At 44.4% G+C, this 25,456-nt stretch overlaps 1 protein-coding gene across 1 annotated transcript in view; it reads left to right on the forward strand.

Moving 5' to 3' along the window:
- Window positions 1-7,923: 7,923 nt before the first annotated feature.
- LOC140213323 (uncharacterized) overlaps window positions 7,924-25,456 on the forward strand; it is a 48,875-nt gene continuing 31,342 nt past the window's right edge. The window contains exons 1-2 of the mRNA XM_072284553.1: window positions 7,924-8,681; window positions 23,507-24,072. Of these exons, the coding sequence (XP_072140654.1) occupies window positions 23,614-24,072 (459 nt within the window). The 5' untranslated portion in view covers window positions 7,924-8,681; window positions 23,507-23,613. The remainder of the gene's footprint in view (window positions 8,682-23,506; window positions 24,073-25,456) is intronic.

Genomic DNA, 25,456 nt, shown 5'->3' on the forward strand with positions numbered 1-25,456 from the left:
ACAAGAAACTAAAATGCTGGAAACTCGAACACTAGAAATTATACAATTCAAAGGCAGAATAATGGCAACAGACATCTCTTGACAAACATCTCTGCAGCGAGTGAACATACCATAATCAGTGCAAGATAAACATGTAATATATTGCGCCTTGCAAACACCAAAAGATACACATGATGCCAAGAAATATTTTTAGCACACCGAAAAAGTACTAGAGAATAAAATGTAAATTGAAGAGTAGTGCGCGTGCCTTGAGCGAGTCCAGATAAGGAAGGGGGGCATGTACAACGAAGTGAGGTCAAGTGGATTGTTGCCTCAGCCCTGCCATAAAAAAACTTAACAGTAGTGCAGTTTACTGTATCAGCAAAAGGAGCATTCCATTCAGTAACGGTGCGCGGAAAAAAAGTAATTTTTTAAAAGCTTGTGTCTTGCAAGAATACTCCCTCGGTTACATTGGGTGCTCAGATCGCCTAGATCGCCGATTAACGGATTCTATGTACGTCTCCTTGCTTATGCACAGCTTGTTATGATAAAGTAAAAACATGTATTTCAAACAATCATGCTGTCTTGTCTGCAATGTGTGTAGGTTAGCATTATTTAGACATGTGATGGGGGATGTAAAGGAACTGTAGCGATTGTAAACAAATCTAATTGCTTTTCTTTGAATCATTTCAAGCTTTTTAATGTTTTCTTGCGGATGCAGATCCCAACCCACGGAAGAGCACTCGAGGATTGGACGAATCTAAGTTTTGTACACAATTAATTTTTATTTTGGGGTGGATTTGCTTAGAGACCTTTTTAGAAATCCCAATTTCCATAATAGCTTTCTTTTTAATATAGGCAACATGCTCGTTTCACCTAAAATCAGCGCTAAGTATAACGCCCAAATACTTGTATCAACGAAAGATAGTTTTTGGCCATTAATAGAATAATCCTATTTTAAGGGAGACCATTTACGCGTCGCGCTCATAGCCAGTCTTCTTCTCGTTCACCTTCATTTGTCAGACTTCACACCAAGATATTTTGATTAAAGCTGTGTTTAAGAGAGCCTGGTCGTGTGGACTGTGTATTTCTTGATAAAGGATTCAGTTGTCTGCAAATAACCTAATAGTAACCGGAATATCAAGGGTGATGTCATTTATTAATATTAAAAAGAACAGTGGCCCAAGCTCTGAGCCTTGAGGGATTCCTGACTTCGCTGGTCGTGAATCGGAGCACACATTGTCGATAGTGACAGTTTGATTTCGATACGAGAAATAGGCCTCGATCCATGAAATTAAGGTATCATTTTTCAGTATAGGTTTGAGTTTTGCCAGAAGTTTGGGATGGGACACGCAATCAAACGCTTTTTCAAAGTCTAGCAATATCATGTCAATTTGACCTTGTTTATCTATGATAGCTGCAATATCATGAACAGTTTCCAGCAGTTCTGTGATAGCTGAGAGTCCCCTATGAATGCCGTGCCCTGGGTCATTGATTAGATTATGTTCCTCCAGAAAAAGTGACAGGTGCTTGAATATGAAGTGTTACAAAACTTTTGCACATGAGCACACCAGGGAAATCGGTGTGTAGGAATAATTTAGGGTAGTACTTGATGTTTTAGGTAAAGGAACAATTTTTGCATATTTCCAATCACTGGGAAGCTCGCGCTGAAAAAACAATCTCTGAAAAATAATGCACAAATACTTTGAGCACCATTCAGCATACCTCACAAGAAATGCATTGGGTATGCCATCTTTACTAGATCACTTTTTTGGATCTATATTAAGTAACAGTGACAAGATTCCTTCAGGTGTTGAGATGTCACGTATTGGTGGAATAACATGACCTGTTTTGGTGCATGATCTTCTACCATCATCATCGGTAAACACGGAACAAAAGAATGCCTTAAATGATTCCATAATTCTTTGTTTGTTACAACAGCAGCATTTATACACATATTAAGGAAGAACTTCTTGGAGAAAAGTGCCGCCAGAATTTCGCTGGGGACGAAAGTAAAAGGTTCTCTAAAGTAACGTTATAATATAATCGTCTGCTTTTTTATACTTTCAGCTCTTTGCACACGACACTGAGTTTATGCATGCACGACGAGGATCGGTTCTGACGATGTTGTTTTCTTAACCTTGCTTTTCTTCCCAAGCGAACCATTGGCATAGTAATCCACGGGCGAACATTTCTTATTATCTTTACTTTTGTTGGTACAAAGTCCTGAACGCATTGCAATACAGGGTACAGAAACACGAAACGGCATCAACAGTACAAGTGCTAGATTTAGAAAGCGTGGTAAATCGACAAAAATGTAATTCAAATGTATCTAGTATTTCTAAATCATTAGCATGCGAGAAGACCGAGACAACTCGCTCTTTCCGCTTTGTTTTTGTCACTTCGTTCGGTTTAGCGCCCATGCACACCAATTTGTGGTCTGATATTCTATCAACCACGTCGATACCCAACACACGATGTAGCATGCCTCTGTTAATGAAAGAAATATCCAGGGTTGAGGCAGTAGTGTTCTGGATGTGGGTAGGTAGCTTAAACAATTGGGTTAAATTATGATAAAGGATTATATCAACTAAGCGTTTAGCTGCATTTGTAGACGGTACAAAGAAATTTGTATCCCATGTGACTAAACGGACATTGAAATCACCGCCAAGTATTATGTTGCTAGAGTAGCCACGGACGGTGCAAAGAAATTCACTAAGCTTATCAAAGTATGTTTCATCTGTGCCTGGGAGGCGGTAAAAACCGCCAACTATAACTTCAAACCCTCACAATAACACATTCGAGATCTGGTATATAGGCCAGTCTTTCAACTTAAGGTTTCCTTAAAATATATTGCTACTCTGCCGCCTCATGATCTTCTGTCCTTGCGGATGACCCGGTATCCCTGTGGCGTGATTTCGTCATCGCCAATCTCGGTGTGAAGCCAGGTGTCAGTAATCATCAATAGTTGAGGCTGATAAGTTAATATGACACTGTCTAAATCATCGCTTTTTGCTAGAATGCTACGAGCATTAATATTTAAGCACCAGAAGTGTTTGCCATCGTTATCATTTCATTTATTAGGAATTCCTCTGGTCGCCGGTTTGTGCGCACCGGCCATTTTGCACTGAACTTTATCTAATGTTAGTAATCGATTGTCAATCTTAATTTTAGCATGTACGAGCTTCACCTTTGTACCACATTTCCTAATTTCTGAGGTACTGTTTCAGAGTAGGTTCCTCACGTGCCTAGTGGTTGCAGAAAAATCTTCGGAGATAGAGATTCCCTTCTCTTTCAATTTGTAGCAATTTTTTAGGACGTGAACTTTTTCCCTGTGTTCATAAAATTTCATGATCACTGGTCGCCGTTTACCATGCTGCTTTCATCCTAGCCTATGAATCCGTTCGACTGAGTTAACTTTCATGTCTAGAGTATGTGTCAACACATTATCAACTATGCTATCCATGAGGTCATCAGAGACGGCGTCTTTCTTTTCCGGTATGCCGAACACAACGTTATTACGCCTACTTCGGTCCTCCAAATCAACGAGCTTACTTTCAAGTTACGAATGGTCATTTCAAGACTAGAAAATTTATCGCTGAAGCCTTACTCGTCAGAGAAGCTTCCTAGACAGTTTTTAATTGCGACTCAATATATGTCATCAAGCCTTTTTTGGATATGCTAACATAGATTGAAGATGGAGTCTTACGAAAAAGACGCTTCTCTTTAATGGCGGGCCAGAAGAAGAACGTGCAGCCCACACGCTTCGTCTTTCATGGCGCCCACCTTTGCGCGCACAGTCCCGTGGTGCGGGAGCCCCACATCATTGTGTCAACTGCCAACTATGCGAAAAGCGACCATCTCGGTCTCAGAACTGCAGGGGACGATTCAGCAGGTCATGTCACTGAGGCGGCGTGTAACCTTGTAGGGAACAAAATACTGGCGGAGCAACTTTTCCGAGTCGACGGTGACAGATGGGCGTCCAGACCCACACAAACGCACCATTATTGTAATGGACGTCGCGTCGACCCTTGTTGTATCGAAAGGTTTCGGTATGCTGTTGGCTCCGGATACAATGCCGAGCAAGCTGACGTGCTTCTACGGCTCTTTGTACGAACTCTTCCGCGTGTTCGCTGGTTGGGCTATTATCAACTAGAGGTAGCACGGCGTCAAGTGTTGACGTGACGTGGCGCCTGTATACAAGTTCGAGTGGCGTAAACTGTGTAGTCTCCTGTACAGCAGTGTTATACGCGAAGGTCACATAGGGTAAAATCCCCGCAGGAGCGTCTGCGTCAGGAGGCGTTTGGTGTGTTGCGACACCACGTACCCGAGCACACGAGGGTTCGACCCTCCCGCGTCTAACCGTGAGCGGCTTAGCCGTGTCCGGGGAAAAGGGGATCCTGGGGGTTAAGTCGATGCCGGGTGTTTGGACATTTACGGCCCCTCTGTGGAAGCAACACAAACCTGTGGCCTCGGCTTCACGTAGACGGCACCCCCGGACTGACCCACCCGGGGGAAATCGGTAGTTGCCTTTTCCTTTCTCTCTCTCCCTCCAACCTTCATCTTTTTCTCACTTTCCATCTTTCCTGTCTTCAACTGACTTCCCTTTACTTCCAATTTTCCAAGCAGCAAGGGTTATTCCACTCCATCCAACATTTTCTCTTAGTCATGTTACCCTTTTTAACCTGGTAACAGTCTTTAGCGTTTTAGATTAAGCTACTATCGTGGAAATAATTTGGCCAGGCTATATGTAGTACAGCCTCGCCTTCAAGGCTGAAGCCGCAGTGACATAAGTATTTGAAGCACGTGCCTCTCAAACCTTTAATTCATGAGCCCTGTGGAGGCAGTATTGCTTGTATGCAAATTATTATATCACTTCGTCATAGCAAAACTTTTCTGTTCCTTTTGTATCACGAGTCATTGTCATTAATCCTATGCTTATATATCTTACGCAGCTTACAGCGACCAGTTTTTACGCCTCCTTACAGCCACATTACGTCTACATTTGCAACTTATTTGAGTATTTCATACATAATACTTAGACAATTCATTGCCATATGCCATGGCACTCCGTGGCCATAGCTGGCCCTTGCACCATTTAACACCACATATCATAAAGGAAACTTGGTGGCCGTGCCGCAAAAGGATACAGAATCCTCCATAAAATAAAATTAACACTAGCTTCTTTGCCACACACACACGGCATACTCACATTGCCGAGCAAAATAAAATCTTTAAAAATTAAAAAAAAATGCGATCCCTTTTGCCACACCTACCTTGCAAACACAACTCAACTTTGTTGTGCAATAAAAAAGCTTTTTTAAATTGCATTAAGTTCAGATGTTCAAGTTTGAGCAATAGAAATAATTTGACAGCTTCCCTCAACATTCCTGGTCGATGGTATGTTGTCACCGAGCACTTAGAAACAAATTATCTGTGACCCACGGTCATTCTCCATACACGTCCAGAGAATAAGAAAGGAAAGAAAAGTGAAATGGTAGCACCAACTCATTCTACAATGTCTGTAACATAGCGAGCACGAAGATATGCCATGGAAGCAACCCCGAAGCAGTGTACAGCCTAGTTTGCAGAAGTTGGCGCCGAGAAAGCGCAAAGCTGTGTGGCTTGAGATGAAGCTGCAAATTTTACAGGACTCAAAGAATTATGTTCTGTCACAGACAAAGATATAGGGGATTCTGAGAACAGGCAGCACCATGATCGTGAATGCTGGAACCAATGGCCATGCTCATCAACAGAAAAAAAAAAGGGTTAGGGACCCTTTTTGACCATAAGCGTCTGTTTCAGAAAGGCGGGCTTTGTGCACTAGGTTGAAATCCCCTACGATAGTGAGACCAACATTTTGGAATCCACTGACATTACCACAATCTGCGATCAGGTCGCTACTGGCAATGAAACAGGTGCCTCTGAGGCAAAGACAGCAGCGGCAGTAAAGACTAGATTCACAATGGGACATGTTTAACGCTTATCCCGGTGTTTATGCAAAGTGCACTGTCGTCGATCGAGTCGCTCATTGATTTCATGCACTTTAAGAGATTTGCTGCCGGTGTTCTTGCACCACGCGCGATGCACACTGCAGTTGTAAACATGAAAGTGCTTCAAAAGCGATTGCACATTTCAGACTATTTCAGTGCAGCTAACTCTTGACACGCTGTCTTGAGGTATAAATGAATGTTGAATTTTACACAGCCTAATTTCTGTGTTTATCTTTTGGTGTAAATGACAGATTTCACTTCAGAGCCACAAACATACATTTGGCACTTTCTTTTCTTTTTAAGGCAGTCCAGATACAGCTATGACCGCATATAACGATTGAATTTTTCATTCCTTCTGATATCGCTATAAGTCACGTGCACTGTATGCGCTCAGTAATGTAGCGAGTCATGCACAGCCACGGTCAGGCTAAAGGAGAAGACACACTTGCCCCCTGTACCATGCGCTTGTCGAAGTGACTGGGCGCTCAGTCTCCCTCGCAGTGGAGGAACTGTTGCTGCGGTGTAAACATGGCTCACAATAGTATTTCCAGCCCTGAAAATTACTTCTGGCACATTTAACGAACAGAAGCCCAGCCTTCGAGATTCGCTGTTTTTATTCCGAGCTGCTAGACAGCTTCTGGCCTCTGCAAGTTCTTTACTAACATCACATATGGTGCTGCGCTTATGGTTTACTGAATACCACGCACCTATGCAGCTTCGCGAAACCTGATCATCCCATTTTCATGATTGCGTTTCTTCCACTCAAACTCCTCTCGAACAAAAGGATACATTCAAATGATGACTTCTGCCTATTGTAGTTTTTAATAAATTTACTAGCCATGAAAGCTCCAAGTACATGCTTGAAAAGGCAGAAAGTTTTGGCAAATCTAAGCTGTGGTGCGTAATTACTTCACTAAGTAGAAAAGAATGATTTTCGTTTTCAATGGAACCGAGATCCGGAGACCAAAATAGTTGGTTACATGAGAATTTTGGTAAATAATTGTTCATGATATTTAGCTTTTACTTGATTGTTCCGTTCAAGTACTATAAAAAACAGCAAAAGCTTTCTCAGTTCACTGGGAAAAATACTAGTGCAGCTGAAGACATTCGAATTAATCCGCTGCATAAAAAACCCCAGTTGTACAGACACACATAATCCTAGGCAAACACATGAACCTGCTCACCTATGCACAATAGCTTTCAGTCAGTAAATAAGCTTGTGCCTTAGAGAGCCTGTAAGTATACTGTCTTAATCTCAACGAAGCGGTTTATCATTTGGCAAGTCTCACCGTGTTTCGCTTCCTTTTGAACTGATGCGCAGTGCTCTAGTATTTCATTTACCTCCTTCACTGAGCACTAAACTGTACTATGAGCGTCTGCACGCATGCCGTTTCTTTGTTCGATTACTGTCATTGTCATGTTGCACCAGATGTGACCAACTATTCCTTCTTTTTTTTTTGTCATTTAAAAGCTTCAATTGAGCTGTAATGCAGTTGATAAGCGCCTCAATTCTGATTAATAATATAACTAAGTTGCTGTTGCAAAATAGACTCCATTACACCTTTACATGTTAATTTGTTTAGAAATTTAAACATATGGTATACAATATTTGGAGGTCATCTTTACACAAGGTTTCTTTTAGATCTGATTCAAAACTGTTCTATTTAGAACACAAGCAATTGGAAACTAAGTGTTATAGAAGTGACTGATCTGATTACTTTTTTTTTACCTTTTGTCACAGCAAGGCGTCATCACCACCTTACAACTGCCAAGAACCAGGAGTTGCAGCAGAAGCGTCTCATTTGTTGCGATCAATTCGACTTTGTAACTACCCGACAGTTTGGGAATATTGTATTTCATAAGGAAGAATAAAGAATGGCAAACTGGACATGGACAAAGTAAAGCCGCATAAGTACATCTGCGTATGTGTGTAGATGCCTTTCTGTTTGTGCCCAGTTTGCACTCCTTTATTCTTCCTTCTGACAAAAGCTGCGATTTTAGTATTGTATCTTATTAATGCCACACTTAGGAGTTCACTGTTGCAAACAGCTTTCTTTCACTCTTTCCCTACCGACGTGTGTGTCACTGGTACATGGAAAATATATTTGAACTGCTGCTATATACTACATTTTTACAATTTGGGAAATTGGTTTTTGTTAGTGGCTGTCACTTTGTGAATGTTTGTGCACCTGTGTGTCTGATGCTTTCAGTAATGTTGTTTGGTGCACGATATGATGTCGTCTTCTTTATTTTTAGTCTTACGATTTACTTGCCTGTGTTTTCTAGCACTAGTACACCTTTTTGCAGTGTATCTTATGATTTCAAGATTGTTTTGGTTTTCCTGTGCCTAGGCACACCTTTACAACAATTGAGTATTGTAATTGTTAATTTCACTCACACTGTGTGTTTCACAGCGCTATATAAACGACTCTTTATTGAATGTGCATTGTTTATTCTGGTTGATATTTTAATGCTTGCAATAACGGCATCTAATCTTTTGGTATTAATATATTCGGTATGATGCAACGAGAAAAGTTTACTGATTGCACTTGAAAATTGTTTCTTTATTGCCATAATACAGTTTTAAGATATTCTTGAGTAATTGCAATTTTCAGCTGATTGTTTGATCCATGTTCTTATCTTAAATCTCTGTTGATGCAGCTACATTATCAGCAGTCCTGCAGCCACCAGTGGGCCATGTTTCTCCAGGTATGCATATATGTATGAATTTGTGTTTTGTCTGAGCTGTGCAATGATATACAGTTAAACCTCAGCATAACGAGCTTCAATGTAAAGAAATCCCCACTGTAAGAAAGTATGTACCTTTTGATAATTTCTTGCTTGGAGAACACACCACGTATCTCGATGCTCAATATAAAGAAGGGCTTTAGATAACATTTTAATACTACAATGAAATGTCACTGCTACAGTAAAGGAATATCGAACCAATTAATGGAAACCCCCACAGACACAGGTGATCTTTGCATAGCTGAATTACATGTTTCTAGCACACCGCGCTAGAAACAGCGGCTGCCAAAGCACAGCAGCGTAGCGGGAAGACCTTCTTGCCATCGTGGCCGATATAAATTCCAAATGCAATAAGATCCTTTCACAAGCCGTATGTTGTTAGACGGTGTGCAAGGATTACGACAAGGATAGTGGCTTGATGGACATTGCTTTCCCATGCAGGGGGCGGAAGAGTGCACCGTAATGTCATCAAGCGCGCATAGCTAGGTCGGGGAGGGTGGAGGCTGATGGACGCGTGTCTTCTGCCTTAAGCCAGCTGAGTGCATAGGCAGACCAGGCACCCTGCCTTGGAGGTAATCTATGTCATGTTCAAAGGCTTTACCAGCAGAGATCACCGTGGCCTCATGTTTGGTGCCTTCCAACGTGTTTATGCTGTAGGTTGCGTAATCTCGAGTTTTGGAAGCATGATACAGCCACATCTAGTTGAACCGTTAGCTGAGTTTCCCCTCTGTCTGCCCTGTTCATAATAGCGTTGTCCCACTGTGGACGACACTATCAGCCTCATCAGCGGAGTGCACGCGAAAGCTTCGTAGGCTTCACTTCGTACTACCAATTTGAAGATATCGTTGATGCAGCATGAAACAGTATCCGTGGTCACCGATGTTCAAATTCAGCAGAATATATTTTATCTCTTAGCGAACTTTCTTTCGTCCGAGTGCCTGATAATTCAGCAAATTTTACACCGCCTTCCGCAAAACAATATCCCATTGGCAGCTATACTTAAATGCTTAATAGGTCAAATATAAATGCATATAACAAAATTTTGTTAAACGTAGTCAAGCATGTATTTTGTCAAATTTGTTAAACGGTGGAACCTCATTGATACTTTCTTTGCATTCGCATTTTCCTAGCTCCCACGTCATGTTTCTGTGTTCCCGACCTAAATCTTATTCACTGTGATTCATTATATTCCCATTATACTGCGCCATTCTATAATGTTCCTGCATCTTACGTTTAATTTGAAAGTTGCCGCCATGTAAATATATCTGTACAGGGAGAAATTGGCTCTTACATGTTGCGACAAGCTACCAATATTGAGAGGCTATGAAAGAGCATTTGCAAAGCGTCTGAAAAAGTGCGCATCAGTTAAAACCTACAGAAATCATGCACGATGCTAGAGTTACTTCGCGGCCTGCAAAGGTCTTTATTGCATTTCATTCCAGCTTTCATTAGCCGGCTTCAGTGCAGTATAACCATGTTGTGCTTTGAAGCATACTCAAAATACTTCGGTAGGGGCCACTGTCACAGAACATTGTAGATTTCTCTTAAATATACATGGGCATATGTGCCCTTCCTGGTCACAGTACGAGCACCAAGACATCTAATAACTGCAGCAGCAGTCACTGTGACTTTCTCACGTTGTGCTGTGGTGAGTTGCGCCTTTCCGCACGGTTACGTTTTCCCCGTTGGTAAGTTTTTACAAAGGTCAGTTTCAAAGCGTATCAACGGGGTTCTACTGTATCGAGGTATTTAACTGTACATGCAGTACACATGCCATTGTACAAACAGCTTTTCTATCCCAGAAAGGTTCTTCCAGAATGGCATTGGTGCCAGTCTCTGATAGTACACTTCCTGAACACCAAAATCAATTGACGCATGTGTATTTTTGTTCACAAACTTCAAGAATTATGTGTGCTTTGTTTACTGTGTATGTATCATACAATAACGTACCCGTTTGGGTAAAATTAATAATGGGAGCGCATAATTGCTATCAGCCAAGTTGCCTACTTAGAATTGGAGTGTACTAGACTGATATAATTACATTATTTTATGCAGCGCGATGCTGGTTAATAATAATAAAAAAATATTTTATTGATGACTTGAGAATCATACAATGGAAGAATCGGGCCTGCCAAAGCCGCAGTGGGCTTGAACGGCAGTGCCTGGCAGACAGCAACACAGCCATTAGTAACACGTTATTAATTTTTAGACGACAATGAGAAAAAAACACACACACACATCACAGGCTTCCGATCACGCAATAATGTGTCCAACAGCCTTTCTGAGACCATATTTCGTCTTCACATCTTTTATGCTTTGGGGAAGTAAATTAAACGTTGCTACCGTAATAGTTACGAAGTCTTTGACCATATCTCGTCCTACAGTGACGTGTAACATACGGATTCTTTGGTCTCAGGCAACGAACAGGCACATAAGAAATTTTATACTGGCTTATCCAAAAATTTTCTAGCAGCAAAGAATTGAAATCAGGTAAAGCGAAAGTTTTGAACACATCAGATTTGGGGTAGACATCATAAGCAACATGCTTCAGAATGCCACGAAAGAAGGAGTTGACCCGGTTTTAGAAATGTTGAGCGCCATGACCATATGTAGATATCCCATACCGGATTACACTGTAGCATAAGGCATGTACTACAAGCTTTCGGACAGACAATGGCATATAAAATGTAATATTATACAAAACACAAGACACTGCGAAGTTTTTGACAAATATATGTGAAATGAGAGTTCCAGGATAAATCACTGTAAAAAAAAACACCAAGGTATTTAATTGAACAAGCGTATTGCACCGGGTCACACAAACAGGGATTGCAATGTGATGTGTGCAAATATAATGGGGTCGATAGGGTAACTTGCTTGACAGGGTTGTGGAAACAGATTAGTTGAGTTTTGGGTGCATTGATATGGACTACATTATTCCGAAACCAGTCCATCACTTTTGTTGTTGCCATTTGTAAAGAAGAGATGCCGTCAGTGTAACTTCGAGCGTGTGAAACAAGGACAGTGTCATCAGCATACTGATATAATTTGACGTTCACAACATTTGATAAATCTTTAAAATATAAATTAAATAATAACGGACTTAAAATTGAACCTTGGGGGACGCCAGCTTTAAATTCGGTCAGGTTGCTGTGAAATTTTCCAATAGACACAAGTTCGTGCCTGTGAGATAAGTTTTTCAGAAGCCGCAAAAACGCGCCCCGAAAGCCTAGTGAAGAAAGTTTGGTTAGTAGTATACAATGACAGACGCTGTCAAATGCTTTGTGGACGTCGAGAAACAGTGCACAAGCAATCTGATTGTGTTCAAACGCAGAGTTTAGTGTATCGGAAAAATCTTCAAGCAGCAACTGCGTACCCCGATTCGGCACAAAGCCATACTGGCTAGGAGATAACACGCCATGATTGTTTAAAAAGGTGCTCATTGTCTTGAGCAGATGTTTTTCCAATATCTGTCCAATGCATGAAAGGATTGAAATAGGCCGGTAGTTTTCGATATTGTTGCGTGTGCCATTTTTAAACAGAGGAATGACCAGTGCATTTCTCAGATTATCGGGAATGATACCAGTGGTAATAATATTGTTTAAAATGAGTAGTAGCACATCTTTTATTGCTTCGAAAGTTCTGCACAGGTCTAATATTGAAATACCATCAATTCCTGGGGACTTATTTGGTTTTGGGCCGAAAAAGACTGATTTCAGATCATGTTCCGAAAACATGAGAAGAAAGGTGCATTCTGAAATACTAGTTTGCAACGTGCAAATATCTGGATGAGGTCTCGCTACACTAGACACATTTGAAAAAAATGAGTTAAAATCATTAGCGGTGTTAGTACCATTTGAAGAAAAACGAGACATCAGATCAACATGGCAATTAGCGTTAATATCACCACCTCTAAGATTGTTAATAAGGACCATGTTTTCCTGCTGTCACAACGAGCGTCCGTGAATTTTGCTCATATGTTATTACGTTTTGCTAGACGTATCATAGCATTGACCTTATTTCGAAGCTCTTTGAACCGAAGCCGCAAAGCAGTACAATTAGGGCTTCTCTTTGTTTGAACCCATAACAAGTCTTTTGCTTTTATTGCCGCGAGTATTTCTGCCGACATCCATTTTTGGTCCAAGTTACATTGTTTAATTTTACAGACCTGTGTAGCTGCAAGCCGGAAATCGGTGAACGGTGTTACAAAGTTGTCATAGGTGTCACCTGGAGGAACAGTAATCAAAAAGTTATACCAGTCGTGATTCATTACAGATTTGTCGAAAGCCAAGGGGTCAACAATTGTGATTTGTTTGACTTCGTTTGGAGCGACCAAGTGAGTAGTGTCATCTGTTAGAGAGCAGCAGACCATGTAATGATCAGCAAGTTTCGCTGTAATAACGGCAGATTTGACACTCAAGTTATGTGCACGTATATTTATGTGATCTATGCAAGATGTGACAAGATGACCAGCAAGGAATTCTTCGCGCGTAGGTTCACAGATCGTGTTTTGCAAGCCCCATTTGGAAATGACGTCCAAATAATTACCAACTGTCGTCGCTGAAGGGCGTAGCGCATCTATGTTGACATCCCCAATTAGGCAAACACGGTCCATTGATGACATCGAGGCCAGGGCGACATCCAGTTCATCCAGGAATATATGACCGTTGCAACACTGTGGGCGATAAACTGCAAGCAGAATTAGTGACAAGGAAGGTGCGCAATGACGCACGGCCACAATTTCAGCTTGGGAAAAGGAGAAAGTCAACTCAGTCGTCGCCCATTTGTCTCGGATGAAAACTGCCACGCCTCCTCCCCTCTTAATTGGCTTAGTGTATGAAAAAACTTGGTATCTAATTATCTGATACTGATTGATGCAGGTGGACGGAACGTTTATCTCGGTAAGCATGATCACATCGAAATAGGAGTTCAAAGGGGTAATTAAGGCCTTAAAATGGTCCCAATGTTTTCTAACACTGCGAATGTTGACGTGAACAGCACGGAAGGCGCAACCGTTAGAATTTGGAAAGAAACTACAAACCTCATTCAGATTAGTACATCTCTTGAAGGCATCTTTGTTCATGCTCATGCAATACTCTCGAGATCAGATGCCGTATTGATATAGTACAGAATAGGTGCATCTTCATCCCTCTTAGCCAGTATCTTGCCGTTTTTGGTTCAAACAAATTTTAATTTTTTTTCTTTGCTTTTCTGCCTTGCCAGCCGATACAGCTCCCGTTGGGCACGTGAAAGATTATCGTTGAAGTAAAGCCGCGGAAAGGAACTATCATGAGCAAGTTCACGTAGGATTCCTCGTGCAGCGAACCATTGCTGTTTGGCCGAGACAGTGTGCACCTGCACAAGGTTTACATCATCATCATCATTTATTATTCCCTTAAGGGTCCCTTCGGGGACATAAGGGGGGGCATGGTATTACAGGACTGGTATTGCTGCATGCGGGAAGACGGTGAACGGCAGAAACATCGGTCGGTTTGAATTCAGAAATGTTTAGCTTCGACACCAGTCCTGACAAGAAGGAAGGCAAATCCTCGTTGGGGTTATATTATTACGATATTACGATGCTCAAGAGACGAGCCGCCGCGAGAACGACGACAAAGTGGGTCTGTGCCCTTCGCGCGAGCGAATGTCGGCCTGGCGCTCTGGCTCCAGTCCAGTGTAAATTAGTGTAAATAGCCTCTTCCGTCTGTGTCTTTCTACACGTATCATTCTGGTGGAGGTGAGCGATCCCCATTGTCGTCACGGAACTTCGGAGTGGTAGGTACATCGAGCTTGTCACGATGCCTCCCGGTGACGAGACCGCCTCTACAACGGCTTCGGCTTGTCTGACTGCTCCCATCGTCACGGTTGCCCAACATCGTGACCCTGGTGTGTTCTCTGGCCTGGAGGGACAGGACGTTGATGAATGGATCAAGCTATATGAACATGCCAGCGCTAATAACAGGTGGCACCCAACCATTGTGCTCGCCAATGTCATCTTTTATCTCAGCGGCACCCCACGCGTGTGGCACCAGACGCATGACGACCAGATAACCAGTTGGGACAGTTTCAAAGAAAACTACGGGAACTGTTTGGCGACCCTATTGGCCGCAAGGTTGCCGCGAGAAAGGCTCTTGCGTCTCGTGTTCAGACATCTACAGAGCCGTACGTTTCATACATCCTCGACGTCTTGGCTCTATGCCGCAAAGCTGACGATGCTATGTCTGAAGCTGATAAAGTGTCACATGTTCTAAAAAGCATCGTTGACGACGCTTTCAACTTGCTTGTTTTCAGCTACGTATCGACAATCGACGCCATCATTAAAGAATGCCGTCGCCTTGAACAAGCTAAGAGCCGCCGTATCACACACCACATCACGCGGCTACCCAACACTGCTGCTACGTCGACATGTGAGGGTCGACCGCGTCAGGCCACCACCTGTGATGACGTCACCCGTATTGTTCGCCGCGAGCTCGAGGCTGCCTGTTCGCCAGCTTTATCCGCGACGCCTCCCGATCCGCCAGCTACCACGCTTGCGATGATTCAGGCCGTAGTCAGACAGGAATTTGAGAGCATGGGTCTGCACTCCGTGTGTTCAACATCTCAACCCAGCGTTCCCCAGTTCTCTACTGGCCCTCCTTGTCCCTGGCAGTCCTTTTCTGCCATATCTCGCCGCAACCCGTCCGAATGGCGTACCCCTGATGACAGGCTGATCTGCTTCCTCTGCTGTCGCTCGTCACTGCCGCAACCGATCGCCACCACCTCCTCGGACATACGCCGCCACTTATTCCCGCACCTTTGCACCTTCTATTCCCTATGCCACCCGCCATGAACCCACTGCTGGTGATGCCCCTGCTCTGAACCTTCGCTACAGCCGCTCGCCCTCACCTCGACGACATCAGTCTCGTTCGCCCCAACCTCGCTGCTTCTATTCGCTGCCTATCGCCTCCCGGACCCAGCCAGAAAACTAGGCACTGCAGCTTCTGGAAGTGAAGCTGCGTTGTCGACCCTGCCCTCAAATCCTCTGCTCACGTTACCTATGAACCAAAACCTTCTTGACATTGACGTAGACGGCTATCCTGCCACTGCACTCATCGATACAGGCGCTCATCTTTCTATTATGAGTGCTGCCTTCCGACGACGACTCAAAAAGCTCCTCACCCCAGCGTCGGCAGGCGTCGTCCACATTTCGGATGGTGGTACTGTGCCTATCGTCAGCATGTGTACGGCATGCGTCAGCATCGCTGGCCGCCACACTCCTGTCCTCTTCACCGTGATTGCTCATTGCCCCCACAACCTAATTCTCGGCCTCGAATTTCTCTCCGCGCATTCTGCTCTTATTGACTGCTCTGCCAGTACCCTTCGCCTTGAGCTGCCGATTCTCGCAGAACCTTTAGACGCACCCCAGTGCCGCTTATGCCCCGCCGACTTTCTTCGCCTGCCGCCCAAGTCAATAGCCTTTATTTAACTGTTGTCTTCCCCACCAGTTCCTGATAGCGAGTACCTCGTCACTCCTCTGCCCGACATTCCACTACATTATGACGTTACCGTGCCTCACACTATAATTACTATTACTGCGAACCGCACTCGCATACCTATCTTTAACTTTGGATTGGCAAAGCCAATTCTACCACAATGTATTTGCCTGGCCAACATTGATTGTCTCGGTGACCATCATGTGGCAGCGCTATCAACCGATGGTTCTTACAAGCTTCGCAGGCCCCTCGCTCTAGCCTCGGGTGCCGATCCCAACATAAAGAAAATGGTTGCGATGGACCTGTCCTCCGCGCAGGCTGAAGACCTTTGCCAAGTGTTATCATCCTACCGAGATATTTTCGACTTTGACGATCACCCTTTAGGCCGCACGCTCGCGGTCAAGCATCAGATTCTTACTGGCGATGCTACGCCTATTCATCGACAACAGTATCGAGTTTCTGCGTCGGAACACCGAATAATTCAAAGTGAAGTGAACAAAATGCTAGATAAAAACATCGTTGAGCCTTCTTCGAGTCCCTGGGCATCACCTGTGGTGTTGGTTAAAAAGAAGGACGGCACATGGCGCTTCTGTGTAGACTACCGTCATCTGAACAACATTACTAAGAAGGATGTCTACCCGCTCCCACGTATAGACGATGCGCTTGACTGCTTCCACGGTTCCAGCAATTTCTCTTCTATTGATCTTCGTTCTGGATACTGGCAGATTGCTGTTGGCGATATGGACAGAGAAAAAACTGCGTTCATCACACCTGATGGCCTATACCAATTTAAAGTAATGCCGTTTGGATTATGCAACGCCCCTGCTACCTTTGAGCGTATGATGGAATCCTTGCTCCAAGGTTTCAAATGATCCACATGCCTCTGCTACCTCGACGATGTCATTGTCTTCTCGCTAACATTCGACACTCACCTTGAGCGTCTAACAACTATACTTGATGTATTTCGAAAGGCGAAGCTGCAGCTTAATTCGTCCAAATGTCGTTTTGGCCACCGCCAAATTACTCTTCTGGGCCATCTTCTTGACGCCTCCGGAGTACAGCCTGATCCCGAAAAAACTCGTGCTGTCCGAGACTTTCCGGTTCCGAAGACAGCCGCAGACGTCCGAAGTTTTGTAGGACTATACTCGTACTTTCGTCGTTTTGTTCCAGATTTTGCGACAATTGCTAGACCCCTCACTAATCTTTTGAAAAAAAGGCGTACAATTCTCGTGGAGCACTTCAGAAGCCGCCGCCTTCTCTCGTCTCATCACTCTTCTAACCTCACCACCGATTCTCGCCCACTTCGACCCTGATGCCCTTACAGAATTGCGTACAGATGCCAGCGGTCATGGTGTAGGTGCCGTCTTAGCCCAGCATCAGCGTGGCCAGGATTGCGTTATTGCTTATGCAAGCCGCCTCCTAGCACCATCGGAGCGCAACTATTCCATTACGGAATGAGAATGCTTTGCTGTTGTCTGGGAGGTTGCGAAGTTCCGTCCTTACCTTTACGGTCGCCCTTTTTCCGTAGTCACTGACCATCATGCTCTCTGCTGGCTCTCATCGCTAAAAGATCCTACAGGCCGGCTTGGTCGATGGCCTTTGAGGCTACAAGAATTTTCTTATTCCGTGGTCTACACGTCACGCTGCCTGCACCAAGACGCTGACAGCTTGTCGTGTTACCCTGTTGACGACCCTGACTCCTCAAATATTACCAGTGCTGCTTGCGTATTCTCTGTATCACAGCTGCTTCATTTCGCCGACGAGCAACGTCGTGACGCCTATATCAGAGCACTCATCGACCGTTTTGAACACTCTTTACCCGATGACACTCTACGCCTCTTCGTCCTCCGTGACAGTACTCTGTACACAGTCATAGGTTCGAGATACGCCAAGGTGTATCTCGAACCTATGACCGTGTACGTCGCCGTTTTTTCTGGCCGGGCCTTGCGGGCTCCGTACGACATTACGTCGCCGCTTGTGAACTTTGCCAACAACGCAAGAAGCCTTCGCAGCTCCCCTCAGGCTACCTGCAGCCGCTCGACATCCCTGCCGAGCCCTTCCATCGTGTTGGCTTAGACCTTCTCGGCCCATTTCCTGAATCTACATCAGGAAACAAGTGGATTGCAGTCGCGGCTGACTACGTGACCCGCTACGCCATAACCCACGCTCTTCCGACCAGTTGCGCAACTGATTTTGCGGACTTCCTTCTACATGATATCATTTTGATGCGTGGTGCTCCGTGTCAATTGCTAACAGACCGTGGCCGTACATGATATCATTTTGATGCATGGTGCTCCGCGTCAATTACTAACAGACTATGGCCGTACGTTTTTGGCCAAAGTCATTGACGACATCATGCAAGCCTGCTCCATACAGCATAAATTTGCCACCTCCTACCACCCTCAAACGAGCAGCCTCACTGAGCGTTTGAACCGCACCCTTACCGACATGCTATCAAAATACGTTTCAGACGACCACCGTGAGTGGGACCTGGCTCTGTCTTACATTACCTTTGCGTACAACTCGTCCCGTCTCGTAACTGCTGGCTTTTCCCCGTTTTACCTCTTATACGGCCAAGAACCGACGCTACTACTAGACACTGTGCTTCCGTCCACCACAGCTTCAACTAGCGCTTATGCCCGTGATGCCATCGCCCGTGCTGACCATGCTCGTCAACTTGTGCGCGATCGTCTACAAGTGTCTCAAGACAAACAGAAGCAATGCTACGACCTCCGTCACCGTGATGTCCATTTTGTGCCCGGCACCCTCGTGTTGCTTTGGTCACCATAGGTCATTGTGTAAAGTTGGCCTTTGTTAGAAACTGCTTTCCTGTTATACAGGCCCATATCGCGTGCTCCGTCAAGTGACCGATGTCACCTATGAAATTGTTCTAGCCACGCTCACTACGTCTTCCACTCAGAAAACCAGTGACATTGTCCACGTCGCCCGACTCAAGCCCTACAACTCTCCACGCGCCTTGGATATTTAACAGCACCGTGACGGCGCTTTTGCCGCCGGGGGGTAGTATTACGATGCTCAAGAGATGAGCCGCCGCGAGAACGACGACGAAGTGGGTCTGTGCCCTTGGCGCGAGCGAATGTCGACCTGGCGCTGTGGCTCCAGTCCAGTGTAAATTAGTGTAAATAGCCTCTTCCGTCTGTGTCTTTCTACATGTAACAATATTGCAGGCAACGAATCTTAAAATTGCAGCGTCGGCTGTATTGCTCTAATTTGCTAAGTTCAGAGCCAACCTTCTCAAGCAGCTCAGCCTGAGCAACAATCTTAGAGGAGAGTGTATCTACCTGCGAGCCAAGCTCGCCATCTGCTATCTGGTTCGCAGTTGCAGTGGACGACACTGATTTATGTTTAACAGCAAGGGAATCGAGCGACCCCTGTATCTGCAGAACAGTTTGTGCAGTTTTTTCTCCGATAGCTCTGAAGGTCAGTAGTTCTTCCACTCGACTAGCCAACATTTCGACTGTAGTCGTCAGCCGATCCAGTTTATCGTCTACAGTCAAAATTTGTTCTAGTGCTCCATCATCCGATTTATTACCCATTGCCAATTGCTTGACAGCTTGCGTCTTGCATGCCGGGCACACCCAAGATCCCCGTTTTGCTGCCGGCATTTTTAAAAAAGTGGGTTCAGCAACTGTCGAGCAGTTTTTACCCAGGTGAAAAGCTTCATTGCAAACAGAGCACGTCAGAAACTTATCGTCTGGCGGCAATGGCTCAGCACAAGTGGTACAATCAGGCATTGTGGTGCAGTCGGCGGCAGAGAGCAAAATACAAAAAGGAAATGCGGGCAGGTGGTCGTTTGAACTCACCTGTCGACAGCAAAATAATGGATCAATACATGGTACAGCCTTGCCGCCGACTGCGACGGGATTCTGTGAGAGCAGTCCTTTTGTAGTCGGTAGTCAGACTTGATTGGGCTGCCTAGATAAGGTGGCCAAGGTGATGGGAGCGACGGTGGGCGACAGGGAACGAAACTGATGTTGGTCCTTTGGTATCTTGACGCGAAAATCGGTGATCCAGGCAGCCAACACGCATCGATGCGTGTTCCCTGATAACCGGATCGGTAGCTTCAAGTGCGTGCGCAACCGGACAGCCTGTCGACAGCAAAATAACGTATCAATACATGGTACAGCCTTGCCACCGACTGCGACAGGAGTCAGCGAGAGCAGTCCTCTTGTAGTCGGTAGTCAGACTTGATTGGGCTGCCTAGATCAGGTGGCCAAGGCGATGGGAGTGACGGTGGGCGACAGGGAACAAAGCCGATGTTGGTACTTTGGTATCTTGATGCGAAAATCGGTAATCCAGGCAGCGAACACGCGTCAATGCATCTTCCCTGATAACCGGATCGGTAGCTTCGAGTGCGTGCACAACCGGACAGCTTGTCGACAGCAAAATAACGGATCAATACATGGTACAGCCTTGCCGCCGACTGCCAATAACTGTGTACAGTTATTGCATGTGGAACTTTTCTTTCATGATCGCATGGATATACTTAACAAATAGGGCTTCTCGCACACTAAGATTCTTGCATAGAAATGTAAAAATATTTCTTTTCAGTACTGAAAAATTACTATACTTCCTGTACGTAAAACCTATACTTGAGTGCTTTTGGTGTGTCCGGCATCCCTGGTTGAATATTGAGGTAGACCAGTATGAAAGAATACAGAACCGGGCTCCGATATTTATATTAACTACTTACTCTACACATTTTATCGTGTCTAGTGCTAGAGAAAGCATTAACTTGGAGAGACTGCATGAACAATAAAAGGAACTTCGATTAAAACTTTCTCACGAAATATTTTATTTGAGGACTGGTATTAATCATAGTGCATTTCCTTCTTTTCGCATTGCGTATTTTGTGCAAGGCGGGGGTTTGTTTATCTGTGTGTATTTTCCTGATTACGGGGATAATTTACGGTTGTTCAACTACTTGCCATGGTGGCTTAGTGGCTATGGTGCAGCGATGCAAAGCACAAAGGTTGCAGCATAAAATCTCAACTATGGCGGCTCCAGTCCCGTGCATTGTGGGCACGTTAAAAATCTTCAGGTAGTCAAAATTATTCCGTAGTCCTCGACTGCAGTGTGCTTCCTGATGAAATTGCAGTTTTGGTGCATAAAACTCCATAATTCACTCATTAATTCCCGGTTGTTCAGTTATTTTAGGCTACTAATGTTCGTCTTGCTTTGTGTATAGATTCACCTGCTTGTCTTACTTTCCTCCGCCTCCCCCCCCCACTCTAATGCCGCAAAAGTGCTGTGGTTACTCTGATAAATAAATGATGTATTGTTTTGTGTATTATGAGCAATTATAAACTATAGCACACTGTTTGTTGTAATCTCCACAGTGAATATCACCGTGGAGTGCACTAACGGAAGGTATTGCTTGTTCTGAGTTAAGCTAGCCCTTACATTGAGATACGACATATCTGCTTTACGCATTTCTGAAGTGTGCATCATCTTGTTCTTCAATGTTTTATTATTGATCGATGTACTTGCTTATTGATTAGTGGTGCCTTTTGTTGCTTTAAAGGACCCTGAACTTGTTTTGACAATATTGTACAAACGCTCTGAGTTGTAGTGTAATTTATTCTGATCAATAATTTACACATCTAAACGCTTTACGTGAAGCGTGTCATTTATTATAAGTTTTACAATTGCACATCGCTACCGATTGCAGCATGCCACTTGGCTGAGTTTTCAGCCACCCCTGACCAGGTGACGCAGGTTGAGCATATTGCGACAGTACAGCTAGCTATCCGATTGGCTGCACAGGCCACATCGATAATTTTGATGTAATATATTAAGGGCCCCGTGTTGCAGAAAATTTGTATCAGATGTCGTTTTGCAAAATATCATTCCGAAACACAACCATGCAGACCCTCTTCGTGATGCAGAAGTGTTGCTGAACTAACTGAACTCCTTGAAGTAAAATGCATCGGAAAAATTGTAACGCATGACTTAAACACAACATACAGTCATGATAGCATTGGAGTTTAATTTCAATGTACCAGAAAAGACATTGTTGTTATGCGGACACTGGAACAGTGTCTCTACCATTCATGGAGTGTCACAGCCCACCGGCTTGCGGATGCACTCTGTGCCTCTGTGCATCTGCAAGAAAGCTTTGCTTCCAGGCAAGTGTGGCAAGCAGTCAGGGATCTTTGAAAGCTAACGTGTTCCACTCTTAAAAGCGAAGCTTAACGATCCTCCAAATTTTTACAACTCCATGGCGAACAAATGTTAGTAATAGTTGGAATGTTAGTTCATTTGTTTCTATGGAAAAGAAATTAACAGAAAGAGAATGCAGAAGGACAATTTATCGCTACACTCATGACTTCCAGCACACAGCAAGCGTCATCTGCTTGCGTTAAAACATGCTTCGTGTTGACGAGCGCTCTGCAGTCAGTGTTGGTCTCGATCTTTACTTTCGCAAGCAACATCGTTCACCCTTGTTACTTTGTGGGCTGCAAACGTAGCTACTCGCCATATGTCAAGCTACAACATTGCGTCCTTCTGCAAGGCAGCAGCACAACGGAGTGGCTGCAGCTCAATGGTGATGCAAACAGCTCTATTGATAGCACTGCTGCATGATATACAAGGCAGCGCTGGCAGCGTTTTGGGCAAGGGCAAGGGAAACAACGATATGTTGGTTCAGGAATGAGGGGAGAAAAAACGGGTATGGAAGAACATGTACACAAAGCTTGCTTGGCTAATTTGTAAAAAGGAACAACAGAATGTAATGCAATCAATTAAAATAAACAAGCAACAACAAGTGTGTGTAATGAAAATTTACTTTTCCAGCGTAGTGGGTGTTTTGGCATTTCAATCAAAAAGCCAGATGCTCCATGCAGCTACTGTGTTGAGGATGGCACCTTCACTTAATTGCTGTCATTAGTGACGCTTAGGTTGTGATGAACCGCACAAAACTTAGTGTGACTGTCGACATGTCCACAATAAGTAACCCATGCAAGTACTGTGCACAAATGTATGTTCAGAAAGTGTGACATCCAGAAAGAAAGTAAGCTAAATAGCTAACAGTAACATATATTTTTTGTAGCACTGTTGCATATGTGTTTTTTTATATGATTTCTATCAAGAATGTCATGAAAGCATTCTTTCTGCACCCTGACAACTTGGCAGAAAAAAAACAAAATATTATGAGAAATTTGCTTTGTTAATTGGCTGAATTGGCAGCATGTGCAAGCGCTTGACTCCCATCTGCTCTCACTTCACTAAATTGTTAGCACAAGCATGTGTGTTCTTTGATTTGGCATAAGGCAATTTTGTTTCTCTCTGCAGGTTCAAGGGACTCTACCTCTCTGACAACTACCAAAGATGGCAGGTCGCAACAGGGACTCCACTGTCGCTATCCTTTCTGTTATTACAAGGCAGAAACGCGGCTTGAAATGGAAATTCACGTCAAGATCCACAAGGATGAGCGTACATTTCAATGTGATTTCTGCCCTCTGAGATTCTCGCGAAAAAACAAACTCGCACGACACCTACGCTCCCACACAGGCGAGAGGCCATTTCAATGCCCTTCATGCCCTCGGAGGTTTTCGCGCAAGGACATCCTTAAAAAACACCTATGCACCCACATAGGCAACCGTCCCTTTGCGTGCCGTTTCTGCCATAGGACTTTTACACGTGATGACAAACTCGCGCTACACCTACGTACCCACACAGGGGAGCGCCCATTTGAATGCCATTTGTGCCCTCAGTCCTTTACAGTGAAAAGCTCCCTGAAGGTACACCTACGTATCCACACAGGGGAGCGCCCATACCACTGCAAAATCTGCTCCAGGTCCTTTGTGCAGTCTGGTACTATGAATGCTCATATGAAAACACAGCACCCAGACGCCACTTAGTTGGTCACTTGCTGGGTTAGTTTGCTCTATGTATTGAGGGCCGTCTGAATTGCAAATCTAAATCTGTTTATCCGGATGAACGACTGTCTTGTGCATCAGGGTGCACAAGTGTTGCAATATGTTCTTATATGTTGAGCTGCCAAGTAACATTGCAGGATGTTTTACCATCACTGAACAACTGGCAGGGACATATGTTGGAGTAACTTTGCTTAGATTACAACTGTGTTCAGGTGATATCACTTCATGTGAAGGCACAATAATTTGCACTCCATCACATCTCAACTGTGTGTGGAAAACACCCATTTCTGCAATAAAATAGTAATGATCAATTTTGATTGTAGACCTCTCATTGGGACATACTGGTACCCTCGAATTGTACTGCAACTTAAACGAACATCATTTTGAGTAAAATGGCGCTTCGTCATAATTTGGCATTGCCAATAGACAAGTGTGGTACCTAGGTCACACAATGGCAATCGTCTTGGTAAAATAAGAAATCATTCAGCACAAAAATAGCTGAAAAGCAGTGGGTGCTTTAATTATGCAGGGTAGAAGTTTGAGTCACTTCTTTTTCTCGGCCACTACTTGAAACTGGGCGACACATGGTACAATTTTGGCTGTGACACAGCGCCCCACACGGGAACGACAAGTGGAGCTGAGGCGTTTTGCCGTGCCGTAGCGCCGAATTGGACACCTCGTGTGCAACAATTTAGTACGTACGAGACACGGTATTTTTCGGCGTCCAATACGGTGTCTGATACAACAGATGGGCTTCTGCACTGTTTTGGTATGGGGCTGCCGCTCCGCCGTGGTTGCTCAGTGGCTATGGTGTTGGGCTGCTGAGCACGAGGTCGCGGGATCGAATCCCGGCCACGGCGGCCGCATTTCGATGGGGGCGAAATGCGAAAACACCCGTGTACTTAGATTTAGGTGCACGTTAAAGAACCCCAGGTGGTCGAAATTTCCGGAGTCCTCCACTACGGCGTGCCTCATAATCAGAAAGTGGTTTTGGCACGTAAAACCCCATAATTAAATTAATTAAATGGGGCTGCCGCTGCGTATTATGCGGCTGAGCGCGATCGTGCAGGCTTTATTTTGGAAGTAATCTACACTGGAGGATGCAAAATCTAGACCTACAAAGGTCTGATTGACTGCTTCTTGCGTGCTGTGTCCTCTCCACTTAGTTCACATTGAAGCGAGAGGAAGCACGACGGGCAATTCGCTCGCTGCTGCTGCCCCTGTTCGTCACGCAAGCCTGCTGACAGCACGCGTCTGCAGTCATCAAGTGAGACGTGTTCCTGTTTGCCTGTGCGCATAAAACAGGCTTGTTAATTTAATTAGTAAGAGAATGTTTACAAGTTTATACGGCCGATAAAGCTAC

The sequence above is a fragment of the Dermacentor andersoni genome, chromosome 9 (assembly GCF_023375885.2).
Source record: "Dermacentor andersoni chromosome 9, qqDerAnde1_hic_scaffold, whole genome shotgun sequence".
In the NCBI taxonomy this organism is placed as follows: domain Eukaryota; kingdom Metazoa; phylum Arthropoda; class Arachnida; order Ixodida; family Ixodidae; genus Dermacentor; species Dermacentor andersoni.